Source organism: Oryzias latipes, chromosome 12 (assembly GCF_002234675.1).
Source record: "Oryzias latipes chromosome 12, ASM223467v1".
In the NCBI taxonomy this organism is placed as follows: domain Eukaryota; kingdom Metazoa; phylum Chordata; class Actinopteri; order Beloniformes; family Adrianichthyidae; genus Oryzias; species Oryzias latipes.
This window is the reverse complement of record NC_019870.2, coordinates 24773987-24793699: the sequence shown is the minus strand read 5'-3', so window position 1 is coordinate 24793699 and position 19713 is coordinate 24773987. Positions and strand designations below refer to the sequence as shown.

At 43.1% G+C, this 19713-nt stretch overlaps 2 protein-coding genes across 5 annotated transcripts in view; both read right to left on the bottom strand.

The window, feature by feature from the left end:
* Positions 1-2567, bottom strand: part of tln1 (talin 1) — a 76981-nt gene extending 74414 nt beyond the window's left edge. Inside the window, exon 1 of one of the 3 annotated variants that reach the window (XM_020707844.2) lies at positions 2360-2567. The gene's annotated coding sequence lies outside the window, so the exon portion shown is untranslated. The remainder of the gene's footprint in view (positions 1-2359) is intronic. The other 2 variants (XM_020707845.2, XM_011482023.2) reach the window with 2 other exon arrangements.
* Positions 2568-6411: 3844 nt separating this feature from the next.
* On the bottom strand, positions 6412-16632 carry hmgcs1 (3-hydroxy-3-methylglutaryl-CoA synthase 1). Of its 2 annotated transcripts, none has more exons than XM_011482022.2 (10): positions 16502-16632; positions 14573-15021; positions 13376-13501; positions 12782-12946; positions 11912-12080; positions 11612-11782; positions 11098-11204; positions 10891-11016; positions 8944-9101; positions 6412-7558 (listed from the first exon to the last, which is right to left on the bottom strand). In XM_011482022.2, the coding sequence occupies exons 2-10, from the start codon at positions 15018-15020 to the stop codon at positions 7487-7489; spliced, it is 1542 nt and encodes a 513-aa protein (XP_011480324.1). In that variant the 5' UTR covers position 15021; positions 16502-16632; the 3' UTR covers positions 6412-7486. The 2 variants fall into 2 exon arrangements, with proteins under 2 accessions (XP_011480324.1, XP_004075091.1); XM_004075043.3 differs by lacking the exon at positions 16502-16632 and adding an exon at positions 15785-15992.
* Between the last annotated feature and the right edge of the window lie 3081 nt (positions 16633-19713).

The following is a 19713-nucleotide window of genomic DNA, read 5'->3' as shown; positions in this document are numbered from 1 at the left end:
TGACAGGTTTTTTTTTTAATCTGAACTCTTTTTGGGGGTGGGATTTCGGTTCCAGCCAATGCTGTTAGGCGCCATAAGCAGCCAGGTCCCTATCGAACCATTTGGTGGTTTAACCCCTCAATCCAACCCCTTAATGCTGAGTGTCGGGCAGGGATGCACTGGGTCCCATTTTTAGTCTTCGGAATGACGCCACCACAGATTTGAACTTATGACCTCCCAGTCTTAGGATGAACGTTGCACCACTAGAATCACATAAGGCCCTTTTAACACGCCGTTTCCTTTCTGCCTGTAAGGCGTCTTTTTTTCGCCTTGGTCTGAACTGACCCACTCGGCCTCTGCTCCACTCCAGAGGTGCAACTTGTCTAAGCTGCAAACAGACAATGACCTGTTATAGAAAGTTTTTTTTTTTTATACCAGCAGGTATTGCCCCAATATTTTCTGACTGACTACTTTTCATGGGAAATGTGTTTAATTGCAGGAGAGAATTGAACAGCAAACATCTTTTCACCAAAGTGAGACCAAGAGACCTTCCACACTGCTGGGCCACCTTTCCACAAACAACATCAGATAAAGACAAAAGGTCATGTTTCTCTGGTTAGTGGTCAGTCATTCTCCCCAGGAGGTTATAATTAATACGAGAGCATCTGGTCACACAACACCAGACACCCCTGAACTGTTTTTTAAGACAAAGTTCAATGATTAAGCATACATTTATACTTCCTCTTATCTTCTGAAGCGTTCTTTTTAAAATTATATTTAGATTTAAAGATCTTTGAGGAGGAGGAGTTAAAACCCTGAGAATGATCTTTTCCGGCTCACACCAAAAGGTTCCCAGAAATGATGCGTGCATAGAAAAAAAAGCCATTATAAACCATTGTTTGGTCCCATCATTGATTTATTCTATACGTTAAAGTCCCACTCGATCATCTTTTAATCTAGTGTAAAGTGTTCCCAGTGGTCTTTTAATTATGATTATGCCGTTTTTTAGCCACATTTTTAGGACATAGTTTCTGCAGAGCAGCAGACGTTCATCAGTACTTCCCCAGGTGGGACCCCTGGCACAGAGCAACCCCGATCCCCCTACCCGTCACCCACAACTGAGAGCTCTCTGCTTGCACACTCTCCCACCATTACATCCCCAACCCAACATTACCGGCGCAACAAAAATGACAAGCAAGGTTGTAGCTATGGATCCAGTCGTACAGTTTTAGAACCAGATTACAGAGGAGGAAAACCAAGACGTACATGCATCCATGGATGCATTAGAATGAAGAGCAGGGAGTTCATGCCGATTTCTCGAACAGTAGCCCCCAAAAACATTGACTAAAACAAAGTGATTCTGTGAAAAAATTGATATCCTTGTGAAAATATAATATATAATATTTCTCTCATGTTCTTGTTCATGTCCAGGAATATTTTAGAACATTTTTATATGTGAATCTACATCAGATTTGACTAAATTACTAACTGAAGTGCATACATTCATTTGTTTTGATATACTTCAGGTGCAAACCTGAAGAATTCTTTTTTTCCTATGAACTTTTAAAAACCCTCCAAAAGTTGTTTTTCCTCAAAATGTAAATCACCTGAGGAAATACTGAACGTTTTATTTCAGTCCATCAATGAAGAAAAGATGAGAGTCGAAATCTAAAGTGAAACAAAAGAATGTAATTATTCGTGTTTGTCGCATGTTTTCAATGGTGGTTATTTTGATCTACATCCCCATCTCTCTTTTGTGTTCGCAAGAATTCCTCTTCAGCTCCGTCAAACTGAAATAGACAGTAGTCGCGTCACACTCAGATCTCTCAGCGGTGTTAGTAGTGGGATTCCAGCCGCATCCAAACGGGAATGTCAACGAACGACTACAAAGCAAAGCCGCGCGGCGGCTCGTCCGCGTGCAGGAAGAATGTGCAGCCGGAGGCTACAGGTTGAGAGCGCGGAGGAACACGCCCAGGAGCGGCGCGGTGCGGCCCGCAGGGCCTCCTGATGGGAGCCTGTCCGAAACACGAGCCGCGCGACCCGACGGGCTTTCGTGTAACCTCCAGGGCGCAGCGGCGGACACACTCAGTGGGGCACACTGTGTGCCCCACTGACACGGCGGTTCAGCTGCGTGCGTGCGTGTTAGCGTGTGTGTGTGTGTCTGTGTTGTGAGGGGAGGGGGGGGCAATGTCTATGTGGCGCGTGTAACTTCAAACTCGTTTCCTCTTCGTGTAATCTTAACTGTGCCTCGCGCGCAGCCGTTAGCCGTAAACACGTCACTTCGCTCAGGTTCTTTTGATCGTTCTGGTGACGTCACAGACCCCTGGCCACAAACTCGAAACTTTCGAAGTTGGTAAAATAAAAACTCTGAAGGTCTGACCTGCGCGCGGGAATCCGATTCCGTCGACGGCGGCGCTTCCAGCAGTGGGACCCGCCTCGTCGAACTTTTCTCCACTTTTAATTCCAGAACAAAATCCGTTTTTTAATGACGGAAGAGGCCAAGCGCTGCTTTTCCTTCGCTCCCCTCCCTGTCTGCTAGGAGTTGTGGTGCTGCTCAAACTCCACCCTGACGAGGCGCGAGGGTGGAGTTTGCGCAGCACCCTCTGAGCCCAGCTGCAGCACAGCGATCCGGTCTGTGTGCGTGTAGACCGCGGCGGTACCCGCCCGCAGCTGGACAGCTTCAGGTCATGCCACCGCTGCTGCTTTGGACAGAGCGGGACCGCGCGCGCTCAAATACACGCGGCCTTTAAAACCCCCTCCAGCAGAAATAGGGTGCTTTAACGTGTTCTTGTAGCATTTTTTTCTTGATAGAAAACATATATTAAGAAAACTGACAGTTTTTTTTAATCAAATCATTATGGACAACCACAATGCAGTAGGACTTACAATGACAAGCCACTAGCTCCCTGCGCTGCTCCATTCTGATGCATCCACTGTAGTCAAATAGATCCATGTACAGTACAGACCAAAAGTTTGGACACACTTTCTCATTCAAAGAGTTTTCTTTATTTTCATGACTATGAAAATTGTAGATTCACACTGAAGGCATCAAAACTATGGAACTGGAATTATATACATTCCAAAAAAGTGTGAAACAACTAAAAATATGTCATATTCTAGGTTTTTCGTAGTAGCCACCTTTTGCTGGGATTTTTACTGCTTAGCACACTCTTGGCATTCTCTTGAGCTTCCAGAGGTAGTTAGTCACCTGAAATGTTTTTCACTTCACAGGTGTGCCCTGTCAGGTTTAATAAGTGGGATTTCTTGCCTTATTTATGGGGTTGAGACCATCAGTTGTGTTGTGCAGAAGTCATATAGATAAACACCTGATAGTCCTACTGAATAGACTGTTGTAATTTGTATTATGGCAAGAAAAAAGCAGCTAAGTACAGAAAAAACGAGTGGCCATTATTACTTTAAGAAATGAAGGTCAGTCAGTCTGAAAAATTGGGAAAATTTTGAAAGTCTCCCCAAGTGCATTCACAAAAACCATCAAGCGCTACAAAGAAACTGGCTCACATGCGGACCGCCCCAGGAAAGGCAGACCAAGAGTCACATCTGCTGCTGCGGATAAGTTCATCCGAGTCAGCAGTCTCAGAAATGGCAGGTTAACAGCAGCTCAGATTAGAGAGCAGCTCGATGGCACACAGAGTTCTAGCAGCAGACACATCTCTACAACTGTTACAAGGAGACTGTGTGGATCAGGCCTTCATGGTAGAATATCTGCTAGGAAATCACTGCTAAAGAAAGGCAACAAGCAGAAGAGACTTGTTTGGGCTAAAGAACACAAGGAAAGGACATTAGACCAGTGGAAATCCGTGCTTTGGTCTGATGAGTCCAAATGTGAGTTTTTTGGTTCCAACCACCGTGTCTTTGTGCGACGCAGAAAAGATGAACGGATGGACTCTACATGCCTGGTTCCCACCATGAAGCATGGAGGAAGAGGTGTGATGGTGTGGGGGTGCTTTGCTGGTGACTCTGTTGGGGATTTATTCCAAATTGAAGGCATACTGAACCAGCGTGGCTACCACAGCATGCTATTCCATCTGGTTTGCGTTTAGTTGGACCATTATTTATTTTTCAACAGGAAAATGACCCCAGACACACCTCCAGGCTGTGTAAGGGCTATTTGACCAAGAAGGAGAGTGATGGGGTGCTGCAGATGACCAGGCTCCACAGTCACCAAACCTGGACCCAGTCAAGATGGTTTGGGGTGAGCTGGACCACAGAGTGAAGACAAAAGGGTCACCAATGTTGGAAAACCATTTCAGGTGACTACCTGTTGAAGCTCATCAAGAGAATGCCAACAGTGTGCAAAGCAGTGATCAAAGCAAAAGGTGGCTACTTTAGAGAACCTAGAGTATGACATTTTCAGTTATTTCAGCTGGTACACTGTGGTCATAAAGGGATGGACGTGGTCAGCAACGATACTCAGGTAGGCTGTGGCATTGGACCCATGGTCAACTGGTACTGAGAGGCCCAAAGTGTGCAAAGAAAATATCCCCAACACTATTACACCACCACCAGCCTGAACCATTGATACAAGGCAGGATGGATCTATGGTTTATGTTGTTGATGCCAAATTCTGACCCTAACATTTGAATGTCACAGCAGAAATGGAGACCCATCAGACCAGACAAAGTTTTTATAATCTTCTATTGTCCAGTTTTGGTGAGTCTGTGTGAATTGTAGCCTCAGATTCCTGTTCTTAGCTGACAGGAGTTGCACCCAGTGTGGTCTTCTGCTGCTGTAGTCCATCTGCCTCAAGGTTGGACGTGTTGTGCGTTCAGAGATGCTCTTCTGCAGACCTCGGTTGTAACTAATGGTCATTTGAATTACTGTTGTCTTTGTATCAGCTGGAACCAGTCTGGACATTCTCTTCTGACCATCAACAAGGCATTTCTGTTCACAGAACTGCCGCTCACTGGATATTTTCTCTTTTTTGGACCATTCTCTGTAAACACTAGAGATGGTTGTGGGTGAAAATTCCAGTAGATCAGCAGTTTCTGAAATACTCAGACCGGGCCCGAATGGCACCAACAACCATGCCACATTCAAAGTCACTTCAGTCCTCAAAAATGATGATTATTAGACAGGTGTGAGGTCCACATTCCTACTATTCCATCAGTTTTTTAACCCTTTATGCGACACACCAGCCTGTTTTGCTGACCTATGTAAGGCATTTCCAACTTTTGATTAATATTGCTCAGACTGTAGAGTAGTTACAGGGAAGCAGCCTGCAGTGGAGAGATGTGTACCCTATTAAGACATTCAACTAAAGATTTTTGAATAGATTTAGTGCAATTAAAACGTGTCCATATCCTCCTGACGACCAGCAATGCAAATTTGTCCTCAGACTAGGACATTTCTAAACCAGAATATATCTGCATACTACTGGGGGTTTTCAGGGATACCAAATTTGAAGGGGTGGGGTTCTGGGAATTGTAGTGTAAGAATTGACTGGACAATTAATTTTTCTCTAGTCAGGAAGTTATTCAGAAAAGCAGATTTACATTTGAAAAGGGGACAATTACAATAATGAGCTTTCCTTGGATTGTGCTATCCTTCCATGCCACCAACCACTAATATGGAATCAAACCATTCCTGGACACAGACACACACAATGATGTTCTCAATGTGTCGGTTCATAAAGGTAGATGTTTTTTAATTTGACTAATACAATCATGATAGAGGCTTATTTTGTGATAAAGTTAAACACGTCAATAGGGTGGCTTCCTAGCTGTCTTTCACCAAGCTTTGAAAGCATCAGTTGCTTTGATTTATTTTTAATTTAGTCATTTATTTTACAGGTTAATCTTTCTTAAATCTATTGTAAATGAGTTCCCTGTGGTCTCTTAAGGATGTTTATGCCGTTTTAGTCAAAATAAAAGAAATCTGTTGTTTTCTATAGCATAGTTTCTGCAGAGCGGCGGTAGGAAATTCACATCCGAGTGGCTTAAACTCAATAAAGTTCACTTTTTTTTTTATCCGAGTCACACTGGTAGAAGTTTTGGCCAAAGATGTCCTGGATTGATTTTAGGTCAGTGAATCGGTTTATACTGGACTTTATTTGTCTGCCTCAGAGAGGACTGATGTGAATCCTGGTTTGACATTGGTTGTCATGTCAGTGTTTTATTGAAAACATAATTTTCTCTGGTAGGACAAACAATTTTTACTTCTACTTGAAGCAAACATGCATGAGTGACATGCAGACAGGAAAAAAAAAAAACATTACTGCATTTCACCAACAAAACTCAAGGTGGCAGTGTTGGTCCTCAATAAGCGTGGCTCCTGTTCTGCATTCTAGTTCCAGTCAAAGATTAACTGTTGTTAGTTCAATGTGGTGGCCGATGGGGAAACTCAACTGTTCTGTTGGATCCACTCCTGAAGTTCCGTTGATTACCAGCTGTGAAGAACACATCAGAACACCTCTCAGGTTCAGAATCCCTTTATTCATGCCTTTACATGACTCAGCAGATCCGAACACACTCATATCTACATCACATAAATAATCTGACTTTGTTCTGTACATGATCACTGATGCTAGAAAAGGTCGGTTTGAGCTCTGAGACCAGCCGCACTCAGACATACCAGCGACACTGAAGCCGGTATGACCACACAGCCCAGCATCACAGCAACCGGATGACTGTACAATTTAAAAGAATAGATCTGTACATCGTCTGATGAAACGCTTTATCTACACTCTGTAAGGCTTCTCCTCAAGGAGCTCAGCTTTACACTAAACAATCCAGCTCCCCAGAGCCGCCGCTGCTGCCGCCGCCGCCGGCAGGAAGTCACAGTGCCGCAAAGGCTGATGGTTTCTGGCAGACAGGTTTCAAACCTTTGAGGGTCTTTTTAGTTCCAGCTTCTACATTTGATAAATAAATGCTTGTTAATTAGTGTTTTAGAGAGGCATCACTATGAAATGCATTCAGGTTCCACCGTCACTCAGAGGGAGATACCTGACGACGAAAATCCTGATCAGTTCCAGTCTGACAAATGGATCGAAGCAGGCGGCTCTGGAATACCGCGGATCTCGCAGACAGGACTTGATGCACTCTTGTGATTGTTTGGCAAATGAAATGTGGACAAACTGACTGAAGGAAGCTGCAGCTCACAAAGCGGGTTCCTAGATCCAAGAAAGAGCAACATGAAGATGTTGAGAAGCAGCAGTCTGTAAGCAGCTGAAGCCTGGAGCAGGGCAGCACAGGGCGTCGCCCCTGGTGTTGAACGGCCAAGTCATGCCTCAGTGAGGCCTACAGCCGCCCAATAGACACGATTTAAAATGACAAAGATCTAAAAGGCAGTCACATGCAGCATTTCAGACGAGCTCTGTTAAATCCTAATGGTAGATGTGGGGGGGGGGTCACAGGCAGAGGGGAATCTTTTGGGTCTCCCTCTTCTGCTACAATTCAGGGGCTGTGGAGGAGCTGGTTTCTCTTCTGGGTTGTTGCTGGACCTTTACTCTGCTGGACCAAGATGACTCAGAGGAAGTCTGCACGCTCTCCTAGCTGCTGGCCTCAGGAGCTGTGGTGGTGGCCGGGATGCGAGGCATCTTCTTGACTGGACTTGGGATGTGCTGCAAGACAAAAGCAAGACATCCTGAACCTGAGCTGCAGGATTCCTTTTTCGCAGTGACAACAGCAGATGGAAGTTAAGCAGTTAAGGCAAGTCCAGCAGCTTGAGAAGAGAGAGAAAAGCAGCCCAGTGCTGACATGCAACAGTAGTGAAGTGCTTCCTCAATCAACATTATAACATGTTCTTCTGGCGTCTTTCTCATTATGGAGGACAAATAGAAAGAAAAATAAGCTCAAAATTGCATTTGAGTATAGCATTTCTTAATTCAAATCTTTGTGAATTAGGAGCAGAAAGGTAAAAATGCAGTTTGAAAAGATATCTGTGACGTAGAAAATAGGCTGGGGGGCACAAACTTCCAGCTCCACTCGATTATGATGCATCCAGGATCCATGTCAGTCTTTGTTTTCCCTGTCCAAGTTGGCATCTGGCTCAAAACTAGTCGCTGCCTTTTAATTAGAATTAGCCGTTTTTTTGCCAAAATAAAGAAAAACGTGTAGCAGAGACTTATTTCTGTTGGCTCAGAAGTAAGCCTCTGCTGACTTCCCATTATCCCTCTATTTATACTCTCTCCCAATAGCTTACAGCCCTCCATACCCCTAAGCTAACATTTGCGATGCAACAAAAATGGCGAGCAACATTGGATCCATCCAGCCGAAGAGTTCTGATCCAGATTCCAGCTCAGACGAGGAAAACAAAGACGTACATGCATCTATTCATCTGCAAGTATCAGAATGGAGCGGAGCGAGGGCATTCTGGCCCCCCCATCCCAGTTGCTTAGTCACAGAGATTTTTCAAAAGCGCTTTTATCTGCTCCTCATCCATCATGATTGAATAAAGAAACACTCAGAAAGGTACTTTTAATCTTAAACTCTTTTACAAATGTCCTCCATCATGAAAAAAAGGCTACAAGAACATGTTTTCATTAGAGTGGGTCTTTAAGTCCGCTTTCGAGCTCTACATACAAAACACACCACTGAACACGCATTGAAAGTCCAACCAGGTCGAACTTTGACCATTAAAAGACTTGGATTTGGTAGTGATGTATGGATAGTGTCCTTTTTAATTCATGGAAACGCCAAATTGGTCATGGAAGAGAAATGAATAATTGCAGTTGTTGCCCGGCTGGAATTCAATGACAGCAAGTCGTTTATCAGAATAGAACTGAGAAAGAAAAAGCCTGGAGCAAGATTCATGAGATTTACACCAAGCCTCTTCCAGCTGTGAGTGGAGGACATGTGCTACTATTGGATAGTGATAGTCCAGTGGGAACACCATGTGCATGAATGCGTCACATGCCCAGTGTGAACGTAGCAGAACACTCTGCCACAGGGCCATCAGTCAGTCCCGGTGGCCACAACAACAGCATCATCTCAGTTATTCTCCTACCTGAGCAGCAGCTCCCAAGCAAACCAGCTCTGGCTCTGCAGGCAGGTCGTCATCCAGAGGTCTACGGGAATATTCCCTGCGATGCTTTTCATCCACTCTGGTCAAGTACCACGTTCCGGGGAACAGATCGTCCACAGAGCCTCGAGGGACATAGCTGGCTGTGAAAAAAAAAAAAGGTTCCGTTTAGCTGAAATGCAGACATCTGCATGGAACAGTGTCATCTCCCTACAATTGGACTAAGACTGCATGTTTTTAATACAAAGGCTGCAGGTCTTCAGCACTTTCCTTATTCAAAACACCCTGATGTCACTCCTTAGGATACAGTTTTCTCTGTAGTGATGAAAGATAAATGGAAAGCATCAATTACAGATAAAACCAGCTCTTGCTTGTCAAATAACTTACAATTTTTACTAGCAAAATCACCCTTTAATGTATCCACTCAAAGAAAAATATTTGAACATATGATAGCTGAATCTTTTTAGAACTGGGACTGCAGCACCAAAGAGTAACGTAGTTAGTTAAATTAATAATATAGCATATTTTTCTGCCTATGAGCGGCGTTTTTTTTCCAGTTTGGCCGGGGGTAGGAGTTATAATGCAACTTAGATGTGATTGAAAGAAGAAGAAAAAAAAGCAACAACCGCTAGAGTGCGCTGTAGTTCCTTTTTGTGTGTGTCAATATTCGTTATAAAGGCTCCAAATGATTCTGTGAATAGTGTTACTGCAGGTAAGCTGAGACATCGGAAACTACTGTATATAAAGTAAAAAAAAAGACATTTCTATCACATAAATGATGGATTAAAATAGTTAATGGTGGTTTCAAGAAGGTTTTAACAGCTAGTTACCTAGATTTGTGACACTTTAAGGTGCATCCATATTTCAAGGGGGTATTTTTGGCAGTTGATAGCAACAGCTTTAACATGTTTAAAATCCTGATTGGATGCAATTCCTTTACAGCTCTTTTTTACGTACCTGAGTAGAGTTTGTCACGCATTTTGTATCCGATTTTTTATTCTTTTTATTCTCTATTATGCATTTTTTTGTGTGTCTGCAGCTTCTACTCAGGAGTCACCTCTAGTCAGAAAACTACAGTTATATAATAATATATTTGGCATCTTCTTTAAAAATCTATTTCTGATCAATTTTTTTGTTTTAGAAGATTAAAAATTGAGTAAATCATCCACTGAAGACACGACAGTAATTTATCGCTTGGGGGGGGTCACTGCCTTTCATCATTGATCCTTTATCAGTGTGGTGGGTGGGTGAACAAACAACAAAGATAATCCTGAAATTGTAAGATAAACGGACTCAGATAAATGTCTGAGTGGAGACATGAAGACTCTAGTCTGTGAAATGACGCGAGACGTCAGCTGCTTCTACATATTTATCACCTCCGGTCTAAAGCGTCAAGGAAAACAGACTCAGTTCAGCCACTGACTGCAGCCTTTGATGTCACAGTACCTGAAACGTCAGAATTATTTTTGCTGACTGCCGCTCAAAGCTCCACTTTCTACATGTCAGGGAACATCATGTGTAGACCAAGTTAGAATATTGATTAAAGCTGCTTTGACTCACCCTCTCTGGCTGAGCAGCTGCTACAAGCCCCTCCCCCTTCTACCCCTGGTCATAGCTGTTATTAAAAAAACCTTTTTCATTATGGCGGCTGTTTTGTTGATTTTATGTCCATAGCAACCATTGTATGTTTTGGTCGCCTGAAGGTGACGAACAGTTCTACGTCCTTTTTAAAAGAATCTGTAAAAGTACATTTTTTAAATTCCTTGGCAACAGATGTTTTTTTTTGTTAACTGTGCCACATTCCTAATATTGCATGTTATATCGTTTTGTTCAGCTTTAGCCAACAAGTCATGCATTACATTTTCACAGTATTTTGGTGAAAACAAAAGTGCGCTTCATGAAACCTGAACGTTTGCGGTGAAGTGAACGTACCTAAGTGGTGAGTGTCTTCTCTCAGCTTCATGCTGTCAGAGAAGACTGCAGGGGCAACCTTCTTCCTGGAGTCCAGTCGGACTCCCAGGTCACTCAAGCTGGAAACCAGTTTATCCAAAGCTGATCCTGTAACCAGAACACATCACACCACTGTCATCTCCCAGATTCCAGACTCCGGCCTCCTTCCCAGCATGCCTCTGAACTCACCCGGGGTGTGGTCCTGTGTGACCTTGAGGGAATACAGAGAAGCAGCAAAGCCTGAGCCGTAGGAGAAGACTCCAATCCTCTGTCCTGCCAGCTGTGAGGGGCTGTGCCTGCGTCAAGACACAAGACACAATCTGTTGACACACAACACAAAACCCCCAAAGACACACAACACTAGAATATGCAGGAAAACACCAACAATACCCTGAGTCTTCACTGCGCCACTTTATATCAAAAAGCTGTAGACACAAGGTGACACAGATGGCTGCAGAACAGAAGTCTGGAATCAATTCCAGGCCTTACAGCCCACAAGTCTTTTGATAAGATCCTTATCTTACAGCAAATAGCCAACTAGATGAGCACTGTCTTAGTCCAGTCCATCTCCTGGTGTGCATTATTTAGATCTGAGGGCTGATTATCCTAACATCAGGTTTCGGGGCTCCTGGAAACTCAGAATGGACTGTGAACGGACTCCCTGCACCTTCAGCTTCATGCTAGTGAGGAGCAGGATACGTACTCTGCAATGACGGAGGCCAGGCAGCCGTAAACAGAGGGCGTGTACATGTTTCCATTCTGGTTGGAGATCAAAAGAGACGTCTTTGTCTTCCTCTCAAACAGATCTGCGCTGGCCTTCATGAAGGCCTTCTCCACGTCCCTGTCGAAGTAGGTTTCCTCTGGCTTCACGTCTCTTTAAGACAAGAGCAGCAAACAGTAAGATGAGATCTGGTGACCTTCATCCATGAAACTGGTGCAGATGGAAGCATCTACTGTGAGCCGTGCCCGTTCTAAAAAACCATGAGCGATGCTCTTCTGGTACCTGAAGGCATCCAGGCCGGTGAAGGGCCCGGTCTCCGTGTTGGGGTTGGGATGGTTCAGGAAGTCGTTGAGCATCAGCCGAGCCACCGACTTCTGCACCAGCTTGCAGTACGGAGAGTGGAAGACCAAAAAGCCGAAATCTTCCAGACTGAAGCGCTGATCTGAACCCTCTGTGACATAAACACACAGAAAACAGCTTCTGGTCACAAGATGAAGGTGTTCATCTTCACAGCTCGCAGTGTCTGCAGTCAGCTCTCTAAACAATATTAACATGCTCTTGCAGGGTGTCTACAGATTTACAGAAGTTACATTTTTAAGAACACAAATTCTACTTTAAGACCATGAGTATATTAAAATGGGGAGGAAAAAACCAGCTGGAGTGTGATTTGATCCCTGTTGTGCCAACTTTAATTGACTTTCGGCAAATCGTGGCGTTTCCCCCCATGAGGATTTCTACTGGCCAGTTTTATCCACCACAAGTAATCCCTGATTTAGAGGCACTTTTCCCACACCGAGGACCATAAACTACTCAGTTTTAACGATTAGTGTTAACGATTTATAACCAGCTCACAACCTCTTGGCACAGCGCATCCTGGAAATGTTTTTTTTTTTAAGTGACAGGAAGTCAAATCTCGTTTACGAAAAAAAGGTAAGACCCATTCAACCAAAAATGAAGGCTTTTTAAAGCCTTATATCAGTATATTAGTAGCCTTTGAAAGGACCTGCAGCCACACCGTCAGGTCAGAAGCCAAATGAACCTGAACCTTAGTCTCTACGTCTGCATGAAACTACACCTTCAGTACGGAGTAAACGTCTCTCCTGTAGTTTTAGATACAGCTGAGTGTCACTGTGTTTATCTGTGTGTACCCACCTCTCTGCCATTGTGTGTGGATCTTGTTGCGGTACACAGAGTAGCAGCGATCCAAGGCACTGAGGTAGCATTCGATGGACAGCTTGCCGTCCACCACAGGGTATTCGGACATCAGGTCTGGTTTGTAGAAGTCGTAGGCGTGTTGCATGTGTGTTCCCCGCAGACCTGAAAGGTTCAGACGTCTTTATTTTTTCACTATTCGGATGTCTTTTGTTCAGGCTGGAGTGCTTTTGTTTCCTTTTACTGATGGAGAGCTGCATTCCTGTGACGAGACTTAGTTTAACTTGTGGGTTTAATGCTGTTTTGCAATCTCGGTGTTCATGCAAGTTTGATTTTTTTCTGTTCCAGCTCAACGGATTCTTAGGACTGTGTTTCACAATCAGTCCTCAGCTGACCTGGGTTATCCAAGGCTTCACAGCAGCTCTTAAGTTTTTTTTAGTCTGAATCAAATACATAATCTGTTATGTTAATTACTGACGCTGAGCAAACATAGTTTTTCATATTAATATTTAAAAACGTGACGCTAACAAACAGTTTAGCTGAGTTTTGCTCAGTCTAGCTGAATCTCAGAGAGCCTTTAGAGTACAAACTCACCTCGTTCAAAGGCTAATGGAGCATTAGGCCCCACCAGCATGGCCACTGCACCAGCGCCCCCTGTGGGCCGGGCACTCCCTGTGGCATAGACGGCAATGTCCCCTGCGACTACCAAGGCGAAGCGTCCTGCACAGAGGATGTTCAAGAAGAGACCGAGACTCAACAGCAGTGGAAACGTGGGGAGGAAAGTCTCATCAGCATCTCTGCAAACCTTCAAACACATTTCATACAATCTTCAAAAGAGCGGCGGCGCCCCGCTGGAAAGAAAATGCTGGTTTGTTGGTTCCTCATATCCATACTCAGGTTGTAGCACAAAAACTTTCAGAATTTACAAATGAAGGAATTTATTTACATTCAATGGGAATGTTAAAGGGATTTCCCTCCAGGTTTCTGCACGTTTGACTGAAATATGAACATAGAGGGCAAGGAGACATGTAACCAGAAAAATGGAGCAGATCAGTCAGAGCTTAAAAATCACTCTGATCATCTGTTGTTCCATAGTAAAAGTGTTCTCATTGGTCTTTTCATTATGATTCTGCTGTTAAAGCTAAAATCAAAAAACCTGTGTCATTTTCTAGGACATAATTTCTGTAAAGCGGCAGGAGTTCATTAGAAATTTGCCGTCCCCTCCATACAGGTGCCGTCTGAAAGGAGATCTTGATTTACCAAAGCAGCTACAGAGAAGAGGGGTACCTCTGATCTACAGCACTACACCTTAACCACCTCCGTTTAGAAAAGGAACACAGTGCAGATTGAAGTGCAGGTAAGGGCGGCAGCAAGTAGGTGGCTTGATTTAGAAAATATTTCCCTACCATGACTGCCTACATTCAAACGAGTCCTTGTGCGAGACACTGAAACACATCTGTTACAGTGGAAATGGATGTAAATTTGCTGGAGCCTATCCCTCCTTGTTTGGAGTAAAAGGCAGGGTACCAAAAGAGGAAACAAGAAGAAAACGTCCAAGAATGCGTAGGTTATTAACAAGATGCATACAATATTTGTTGAATAACATCAACAAACGTCAAACACAAAACCAGACCAAAACTTAAGAGACAGCAGAGAAACCCTTTGTTTTAAGGTAGACCTTGAACTAAAAAAAAGCACATCTATCAATTATTACTAAAGCATTAAGCACTAATGTACTGCTGAATGCCACCTTAGTTATCTCCTTTTTTCAGATCTATAAAGCTCGCTCACCATCCCATGAGCTGGACTCCACCCAGTTTACGGCGTTGAAGAGCGCGGCCGTTCCACCGTAGCAGGCGTTTGTGGTGTCGATGCCCTCCACGTCTGTGTTGCCAGAGTCCTCAAACAGCTGCATTATCACCGTCTTGACAGACTTGGACTTGTCGATGATGGTCTCGGTGCCAACCTCTAGGCGGCCAATGCTGTCGTAGGACAAGCCGTTCCTCTCCATGAGCCGCTGGACGACGGTCAGGCACAGAGAGTTGATGTCCTCACGGTCTGAGCAGAACCCCATACGGGCCTGGCCCAAGCCTACGGTGTACTTCCCAGCAGCCACACCGTCGTACTGCTCCAGCTCCGCTTGGTCCACAAAATGGGAAGGGAAGTACAGCTCCAAGGCAATGATACCCACATCTTTGGGCCACGGTCCCATGTAGCTAATCTGGGCTGAACCAGGCATCCTGAAAAGTTGACAAAGCATTTAAAAGTCCCACTCCGGTCAATTATTAAAATCTATTTTTAAAGCATTCCTGGCGGTCCCTTAATTATGACTATGCCACTTTTAGCCAAAAAACAAAAACGGTGTTGTTTTCTAGAACATAGTTTCTGCAGAGCAACAGGGGTTCATTAGAAATTTGCCTCCGAGTTGTACATGAGAGAGTTGCTATTGAATAAGCCCAGCCCCACTTCCCGTCATCCATCTGTTTACAGCCCGCCACAACCCAACTTAACATTAGCAGTGCAACAAAAATGGGGAGCAATATTTGAGCTGTCCAGCCGTACAGTTTGGATCCAGATTCCAGCTCAGACGAGGAAAACAAAAACGTACATGGATCTATTTGTCTGTAAGTGGATCCATCGGAATGGAGCGGTGTAGATTTTACAAAATTACGAGCTTTATCAAACAGATTTCTTTTCATCTGCTTCCGATACACATTGATTTGAATAAAGAAATACTGAGAAATGCAGTTTTAATCTTACACCATATCCAACACCAAAAACACAATTTTCACTGGAGTGGGTTTAAAAGTGCATGATAACACAGCTCTAAAAGATAGAAAAAATGTCAACAACTACCAGAAACGCAATGAATGATGGGTAGAGACGAAGGTGACAGTTAGTTATCCAGACGCTTCATAGGATATGGGCGGCTATTTGCACTCGCAAATAGCAGGACAGATGACTGTTGACCAGTTAGCTTCATCGGTAACAACAGCTACTTACCCGGTCTCTGCACTTAAGTGGTCAAGCTGAGTAATCAAATTGACGGTCACCGCTCACGAACTGGACCTAACGACTCATCATTAAGGACGTACTGTTAGCAGATTATTAGCTGAGCTAGCTAGCATATAATAGTAGATGTGATGACAAACTCGCTACCGTTTGACCCGAACAGCAGCCGCAAACTATCAATCATTAGGTTTTCCCGGACCGGCTAGGTGGGAACGGTGCGTTCCGGCAGAGAAAGGAACCCAGATGTGCACAGAGGACCCAGTGGGTGAAAGGTCAACGGGATTTTCTGCGACTAGTCTTAAGCAGGTTAGGGCTGCCGGGCTGTACAAGGTCACACTGATGGATCGGTACAGCAAAAAGGCTGGCTTGTGGCGTATTTATAAAGATAAACGTAGTCAGCAAAACGTCCATTTAGTTACATTATTTTAGACAAAAATCTAGGCTGTCATTGTTTTTAAACTTTTGTGTTGCACGGAACAATTTAGGTGACGGACCGTCTCTTACTCATTTCTCTTAAGGCTTAAGCAGAAAGTGATATCAAACTACTAATCCTAACCGAACAGATACTAATTTTCTACATATAGCTTCTCTCTATTAACTAGTAATACATCTATTTAAATCACAGCATCGTTTTTTGTCCTCTTTTGGGCCCCTAAAACTTTTCAAGAGTAATAAAAATAAGAAAAAATCTTCAGAAATCCTCCTTACCTGTCTGTGACGTCAGCTACAGTTAAACTTAAAGTATCAATATTGTTAACTCTCCGCTTAACCCCCTTCTACCTGCAAAGTATTTATATATGGAGTTGACAGCTCAGCGGGCCCTCTTTACTCACGTACCCGCCCACGTGGCCAATCGCAGCTCACGCGCACCATGCGGCACTGTGAGCCCCATGAGCTGCTGTCCAATAGCAGATCAGGAAACACAGCCACGAACCGGGTGACCAATGACAGCCAGTGTACGATGTCTGGTGAGAGAACGGGAACCAATAGGATTGTACAAATAGTTGGTGTCGCCACAGACGTGCGCAGTGGCCAGCGGTGTGTGTTCAAGCGTAACCAAGGTAACAGACAGGGATGGCGGCCTCAAACAGCTTCCCGGTCAGGACCACGACTACCTTTTAGGCCAAAAATACAGTCAATCTTGAAGGAATAACAAGAAAATGGCAGATATTTTAACAAACCATTCTAATTATAACTTTTTAACTTTTAGATCTCTTTTGTGTCATCAACCACGTGACGTTTCTTGCTTTTTTGCTTTAGTTCCCTTTATGCCATTTAATGTGACTTTCGTTGTTTTTTTTAGGTGTTTCTGTATGAGCTTTGGTGTTCTCTTGTGGATTTTACTTATTATTATTCACACTAGTTTAGAGAGATGAGGACAGCAGCAATCAGAATGAACCTAATCTAACCCACAACCATAATCCACAATAAAATAACCCATAAAGAGAAGATAACTTCTCGTTGTTTTTTCAGTTTCAGCCATTACAGCACAACATAGCTTTTTCATTTTACTTTTCTGAGAGGAAAAATTACTTTTACTTCAAGCCTCCCATTACTGCTGTGTTCACTTAAGTCACAAAACTGGGTTATTTTCCATGTCTGGTTTTGGATCAATATGTACTACCGTATGTGGTTAAGAGCTTTGTGCTTTCAAAATATCATCTTTTGAACTGCACAAAATGACCATAAAGATAAAAAAGAAACACAAATAACAATTAAAGTAAACACAGATGTGAAATGAATCAAAAGGAGAACACAAGAGTTTATACAAGCAAGAAATTCTACTAAACAAAATGAAAAACTGGATCAAACAGCAGTATTACGAATTTTCCAACAACAAAAAAATCATCTTAAAGACCCCTCCAATGAAAATCGTGTTTTTAACATGTTCTTGGAGCATTTTTGTCATGATAGAGGACATATATTAAACAAAGTAGGATTGACCTCTTGAGACTTGGCGTCCATATACAAGGACATTACATTGTGGGTTTTATTACCACTGTAGTTAATTCTGATGACCTGAGGCCCTGTGGTAAATAAAAAGAAAGGCATATCAAACAAGAGCTTGAGTCTCAAGAGGGTAAAACTGCATTTGTGAGCATTTCGTTCTTCAAATTGTTGTGAATCAGGAGCAGATGAATAAAAACCTTGTAGTTGATACGTAGAAGGACTTGTAGACAAACAGATCCATCAGTGTGTGAATGTGTGTGAATGGGACTGTGACTGTAAAGCGCTTTGGGCCTTCGAGGAAGGTAGAAAAGCGCTAAACAAGTATTTACCATTTCCAAACCCTCTTATTGTCCTAATGAATTTTAGTCAGATAAAGGCTGTTTTTTCAAACGGATCCCCTCTTGAATTACTGTTCTGCGTTTGCTGGCATCACCTCAGTGTTACGTCCTGCTGGGAAACACGTGATGCTTTCATCAGGGCATGTCAAACTTTAACTAAGATTTCCATGCAGATGGGTCCTGCAGCAGACTGGTGACCTGTTTAGGGTGACCCCCGCCTTCGCCCGACAGCAGCCCTGTGACCCCAAAGGGGATTCAGCAGGTCCTGAAAATGGATGGACGGACGCAGATCAAACCACCCATGACAATTTTGTTACCGTCGCTCCACATTTTCCACACATTTTTCACAGAATTCTTTTTTTTTTATTCAATCTGATGAAAAATGCTGTAGTTCGACTTCAGGTGGGACATATGAGTGTAGTGATCTTTGGTTTTTTCTTTTTTATACCAGCATTTAAAGCAGAGGACGACAAAATTCCATCACATCCAGTGTATTTTATTGTGTACTTTTCTCCCGCTCAGATAATGCTTTAGCTCTGCTGGATTATTGATCGTTTCTTTAGTTCCCTTAAGCAGAACTGGAGGCAGAACCTTTAGCGGACATTGAAAGAAACACATCCGATTAGAATAAAAATAGTTAGTTTTAGTATTGTATTAGTTTTTTTCCCTTTGCTGCTAAAAACCTGTGAGCACTAAGTCACATTTCTGATGTTTCGTCATCATTGGAGTGAGAGCATGTCCACCAATCACCTCGGGGACTGCCCACACATGCTCTCTGAAAAAAGATCAGCAGGTTCTTCCTCCTTGAAAGGATTAACGTGTCACATTCGTCATCCAATCAGCTCGGAGGGAGGCGGGCCCAGCTTTGTTCATCTGATCTGCACAGAGTCACCCCACTGCTCCACTGTACAGTTCCTGTGCAAACACAAAACCAAACTTTGCTTCTGCAGGGCTTCCTCACACTGCAGAGGAAGGACTGAAAAGATGAAGCACCTGAGGAAGAAAAACATCCACGTGACTAAACAAAAGCTACGTCTTTACTGTGTTTCTAAAAACGTTTTTTGGTTTAAACTTTAAAAGGAAGAAACTGTTGCCCCGTGGTTTTTTACATACATTTAGTTTTGCAGTTCACTCTTTACCTGAAATTGTTTTTTGTTTTTTATTTTTTTCTTTGAAATCGGCATATCCTTTCAGGGTCTCCACAGCAAACCTGCTTTCACTGATTCAAACAGGTGGTTTGGCAGCAAATGCTCTTCCTGACACAACTCTGTACTCTTATTTGGTCATTTTTTAAAAAAAAATATTATTTTTTTGATTGTCCCAAGCTAAATTGAACCTCAGAATTCAAAATAAAACTTCATGCTCAATGAGGCTGTATTGAAACCTATGCAATGGAACGGTCTCATAGAGCGTCTAAGCACCGGTGAAAACTTATAAAACTTATAAAAACTTATAAAAGAGGCTCAAACTTTCCCTTTTAACTAGAAGCTGCTTTGTTTTTTCTATTCATGATATACATGATATATATGATATATATTAAATGATTTTTAACATTAAATTACAGCATTCATTACCAGTCAGCACCTGCGCTGCTTTAGTGATGTTTACCATTTTCATTTTTATTTATGTGCA

Excerpts from the sequence above, each read along its gene's own strand:
- hmgcs1 (XM_011482022.2), bottom strand. The coding sequence starts at position 15,020 with ATGCCTGGTTCAGCCCAGATTAGCTACATGGGACCGTGGCCCAAAGAT. Across the intron at positions 12,947-13,375 it reads TCCATTAGCCTTTGAACGAG|GTCTGCGGGGAACACACATG; the intron begins GTGAGTTTGTAC and ends TGAACCTTTCAG. Across the intron at positions 11,017-11,097 it reads CACACAGGACCACACCCCGG|GATCAGCTTTGGATAAACTG; the intron begins GTGAGTTCAGAG and ends TTCTGGTTACAG.